The sequence below is a fragment of the Mus caroli genome, chromosome X (assembly GCF_900094665.2).
Source record: "Mus caroli chromosome X, CAROLI_EIJ_v1.1, whole genome shotgun sequence".
Classification (NCBI taxonomy): Eukaryota; Metazoa; Chordata; class Mammalia; order Rodentia; family Muridae; genus Mus; species Mus caroli.
Window position 1 is genome coordinate 154,384,311 of NC_034589.1, and position 5,334 is coordinate 154,389,644.

At 47.1% G+C, this 5,334-nt stretch overlaps 1 protein-coding gene across 3 annotated transcripts in view; it reads left to right on the plus strand.

The window, feature by feature from the left end:
* The first annotated feature begins 3,687 nt into the window (after positions 1 to 3,687).
* The window catches only part of Gpm6b (glycoprotein M6B), a 148,919-nt gene continuing 147,272 nt past the window's right edge, over positions 3,688 to 5,334 (plus strand). For all 3 annotated transcript variants that reach the window (XM_021152802.2, XM_029473201.1, XM_021152799.2), the window contains exon 1: positions 3,688 to 3,875. In XM_021152802.2, the coding sequence (XP_021008461.1) occupies positions 3,872 to 3,875 (4 nt within the window). In that variant the 5' untranslated portion in view covers positions 3,688 to 3,871. The remainder of the gene's footprint in view (positions 3,876 to 5,334) is intronic.

The following is a 5,334-nucleotide window of genomic DNA, read 5'->3' on the forward strand; positions in this document are numbered from 1 at the left end:
GGGTCCTTTCAGCAAAATCTTGCTGGCATATGCAATAGTGTCTGCGTTTGTTGGCTGATTATGGGATGAACCCCCAGGTGAAGTGTCTTTTTTTTAAAAAAAAAATGTCTTAAGACTTTTTTTTTTACTTTAAAAACTTCATGAAACTGGTACTTGAGGTAACCCATATCTATTCCCTGACCAAGATCATTCATAAACAGAATCAACTGTTTTATGTCCTTTGAAGTGACAGCTGTGTTTTGGGTTTGTGTTTTGTTTTGTATCAACATACCAAACTCATTGTTTCAAGGCCATAGGAAGATGTAGAAAGAGAGATAATTTTCTGTTATTACAGGTAATAGCCTATGTGCTGGTTAATTTTAACTGTTAACTTGACAAACTTAGAATACCAGGGGAAAGGGGAATGATCTAGATCAGATTGTCCTGTAGGAACGTCTGTGGAGTATTGTCTTGATTGTTAAATCATATGTGAAGATCTAGCCCATTGTGAGTGGCACCATTCTTTAGTCAGGGAATCCTAAACAGTATAAAAGAGGAGAAAACCAGCTAAGAGTGAGCAAGCCAGAACTCCTATATTTATCCTTTCTCTCCTCTTGACTGTGGAAGAGATGCCTTAAGTTCTGCCTTGACTTCCCTGCAGTGATGGCCTATAACCTGAAATTGTAAACCAAATACATTTTTTCTCTCCTAAGTTACTTTTTTGTCATTATATTTTATCATAGCAACAGAAATGAAACTAGAACAGGTTAGTTAAATATTTTTGGAGCTGTATGAATGGTTCATTTTAAAAGTATATCTATAGATGCAAGGAGACACTGTCAGATTAGCTGTAGTCTCTGTCTAGTTAGCCACAGTCTTGGGCATTTGTTATCAGTTCCGGATGTATTTCTGTGAACTGTGATCTAAACTCATACATGTGGGAAACTTGGCCATGGTGCAAAAATATGGGTTGACATATGAAAGGCCCTAACCCTGGAGACAGACATGGCCCAAACTGCTGGATTGAGATACTCATTACAAACCACATTAAAAATTGTTTGCCAATTGCTATGACTCAGAGGAGCAGCATGAAATGACCTATGTTTTAAAGGCAGGATCTGTTTTTTAGTCAGCTTTGAAATACAGAGCCCCCAGGCTACTGCTCATTTCTATGTGTCTAAGTCCTCAGTTCTAACCTCAGACTCTTTAAAACCTGCCCACAGGATGTAACCCTTTCCCCTATTCTCTTAAGTCACAGCCCAGCTGGATACCAGACCTAAAAGGGAACCTCAGGATGAACGTCTGTGTTTATCCAACCCTGTAGCTCAGACCAATAGTCCCACAGCTTGGAGACATCTGTAGCAGTCCCAGGGTGGACAGGACAGAGATGTGCCTTCCTACCTGTTTGTAATGCTCAAAACTCCTCAGAGATGGCTAAATTTATGTCTCTGGGGCCTCTAGGGGAGAAAGAAGGAGAGGGAGATGGGGAGAGACAGCTGGGGACCAGGGTCACAAAACCCATTTTAGTTGAGAAGCACAGAGCTAACTCAGCAAAGACTTTTCTTCAGCTACTTCCTGAGAGTTAAGCAATGGTTGCTTTCCCGGTTTTGTTTTGTTGTTTTATTTGCTACTTTATCTCGCCATCTGATAAACATTCTTTTGCATTCATTTTGACTTTAACTATCATTATTTACTGAGGTGAGAGTCTCAGGAGAGGACTTACTAGGTCAGGGGCAATGAATATTTTTAAGTTTCTTGACGCACACTGCCAAACAGCTTTCCAGAAAGCCTTGCCCAATTTGTTCACCCACCTGCAGTGTATCTTGTTTTAATTTGTAAAGTCTGTGGCTACTTAACATGAGAACATTCATTTTATTTTAAGAAAGGGAATTCAAACATGCTGGTTAGTCCATCTTCTGCACTCGGGTTTCCCCAGATTTTCTTAAGACTTTTGACGTCAGTGGCTTGGTGAAATCAATCCAGAACACTTGCAAAATGAGGGAATGTTCCTATTAAAATGTGACTTTCCTTTTTAATCACAGCATCCCTACCTCCAATATTTGGACAGCTGTTCTTTCCTTTCTGTGGTTAAAAAAAAAAAATCCAATATGCGATGGTAGCAGACTAAAGGGTCACTATCATCTTTGTGTACAAAACTTTCCAGCTCTTAATTCTTAAGTAGCTTACAGAAGCCATACATACACTCCTTCTGATTGGGAATGCTCAAATCCCATTCTGGTGTTTTTTTGTTTCCTAGGAGTCGACTGAGATGTAAGAACTAACCAAAGGGCTCCCCCACAAACCAGGACTTGACATGCATTCCTCTCTCTCATCTTCACCCAGACCATCTTGGACTGTGTGTTCTTCACAGGCAGCCTGAGGTGGGCACCTGTGGTTGTATTCCTGCATAAGGATGCACTCAGGACTCATGCAAAGGGATTACTCTCTGGTAATAGGAAAACTGAAACCTGTGAGATCCCTGCTGCTTTATTAACCGCATGAAGATTGGGTAGGAATGATTGTTCCCGTGGGATTGTGAAAATGAGCCAGTGATCCGCCTAGCACAAATCTCTGTCCTTTTATGTAAAATATTATTAGGCTTCCTAGAGCTCTGCCTTGATACAATCTTTCCTAATCCAATAAATTTCAATGGATGAAATGTTTGCTTCGCCCTCCCTTTCTCAATCCCAAAGCCTCTCTCTTGTGGCTTAAATGTCCCTTAAATGCACTATCTAGTGTTACTGTTTATGTAACCCTCTGTTCAAGTATCACACTGTATTTCCAAAGCCATAAAGGAACACAACACAAAACATTCCCGGTGAGCATCGGCCTCAGGAACTGCCAGGCAGGCTCTTATGGTTTGTCTAAAACCTCTGTTGACAGGAAGGTTCTTCTCTTCCTAGAGAAGCAGAAAGATTTTAAATGCCCAACGCAGTTAAACCATTAATTCACTTAAAGGCTCAAGTGCAAGGCGTGAGGAGCAGGAGCCTCCTTTGGCTGACACAAATCTGTGGTCTCCACGAGCTTACACGGGTGGGCTTCCAGCTAGAGAGCTGGTTAGCTAACTATGGACACCTCCAGATCTGATTCCACCCAGGACTGGAGGGTGTCACCTGAGCTCTTCTAAGTCACTTGTTATCCACAGCTAACTCCAGTTGGTGGTGGTCTGTGTGAGGTCTTATACCAACAGGGTGAATCATCTGGAGAGATGTGGGAGTCCTATCCTGGGACCCACCCACAGACGCCCTGATGAAATAGGTGATTTTACAATAACACTAGAATTGAAGCCCAATTGTTTAAGTCACCACCTGCAGCTTTCTAGCTGTACAAAAGAATTCAGAAGTGTAGACTGAGGCAGAGGTGCCCAATCTTTGGAGCAATGACCCCCTCCTCAGTTTCCTTATCTGTACAATGGGTGGTGAGTAAGACCTCAAGCACCCGCCTCATTGACCGTACTAGTTTTCTTCTTGAATGTAGATTCACGCCCCCCAAATACTAGAACGCCCCTCTCCTCTTCTTGCACCCCCCCCCGCTTCTCCAGTTTCCAAGCCCCTCACTCCAGGGTCTCAGTGAAAGCTATAGGCTTGCAACAGCGCGGCCACGGCCACTGCCCCAGCCTGGCCCTCGCTCCGGGCACACAAAGCCCCCGGCGCTGACGTCAGGGCCCCTCTCTGCACGGCCGGCCCCCAGTGCAGGCGGAGCTGCGCGGAGCTCCCACCCCGGCCAGGAGCGAAGAGCCAAGCGGCCAGCCCAGCTCTGCCCAGCGCAGCCAGCCCAGAGCCCGGCCCCGCGCACGTGCCCGCCAGACCTGCAAACTTGTGCCACCGGCTATCCTGCGTCCCCGGGGAGCCCAATCGCCCAGAGCCCGCACCCCTCCTGTCAGTCTCCAACCATGGGTAAGCGATCGCGCTGGCCCCACGCCACCGCCACGGCCACCACCACGGCCACGGCCTCGCGTCCCCGTCTCGCACAGGGGCGCGCCCCGCCCTACCCCCAGCTCAGGTGGCGCTACCTGAGCTACCTGGGTGACCCAGTCCAGACCGTTGTGGGAGGGAGGGGAACGGAGGCTGGAGGTGGGAGGGACACGGCGCAGGTGTCCGCTACGCCCAGGTACGCCTCCCAGCTCCGACCGACCGCAGGGACATCTCCACTCCTGCTGCACCTACACTGCACTGTGGCGCGTGCTAAGCGCGGGAGCTAGAGAGCTGGGCCCGCCCGACGAAGGGTAGCAAGCGGGCTCGGGCAGCGCGTCCCGGACTGCGGACTCCTGCTTTATTTCAAAGGGGTTGGTAGTGAGTGGCTTCTTGCCCATTTCCTGGGACAATCTCTCTGTCACCGGACCTCTCAATCTCGAGTCCAGTCCTGTGTCGCCCTGCAGTCCTCTAGTTCTCCTGAAGCCCAAGGAAACATATCCGCACCCTCTAAAGTCAGGATCTTCCAAAAAACGCTCCTTTCTCGGAACCCAGGTCTTTGAAACCAGTCAAGTGGGAAGGGATGGGAGGGGACAGGATGGGACACACCACGAGTCTTTCTTTGTCCCCTGTTCCAACTGCCTAAATGGGAGCAGATGGAGCCGGTGAGAAGTGGGTTCCACTTGGGGAATTGGGGAAACTCAACAGTGAAAGACTATGCTCAGGGAACTGAAAATCTTTCACCTGGCTGGAGGTGGGTGTTAAGCGGCGGGAGAATCCCGTCTGTCACTCCCTAACACCCCGAAATGCTGCCATCAGCAACATGTCCCTAAACCCACACCATGGGGAGGAAAACTCGAAGAGTGCCTTGGAAATGAGCCTTGTGCGGCTGCTCTCAGAGCTGTGTCTGAGAAAGGGGTTTCTCTCTGTTTCATTATCCTTCTCTACTGACAGCTCCAGCCACAGCGCCACGACGACTGAGAAGTACCCCCCCCCAGTCCCCCGGAAACATTTCTAATGTGAAAAGCAGTGGGCTTAACCACTGAAGATTAACAGCCAGGGAAGCTTGGGTGTCATAAGCAAGCCCTCAGCACTTGCCCTACTTGTCCCTCCTCTAAGTGGGGGCAGGGTGTGATTTTTTTTTCTTCTGATTAAATTTTGGGGAAGATGGTAAGGACAGCCATTTAAGAAAACCTAGAATAACTTTATATTTAAACAATTTTAAATTTTTACTAGAATCAGAATAGAGAAAAACACATCCCAAAAAGTTAGAGGAAAGCTGGGATAAGATTCTTCTAGAAAGAGCAGAGCCGAGTGGCACATAACTCTGGTTCTTACAGCCATCAACTCAGACTTCCTTTGAAATGAGGTTCTTTTATTTTTTATTTTTTATTTTTATTTTATTTTTTGGTTTTTTGAGACAGGGTTTCTCTGTGTAGCCCTG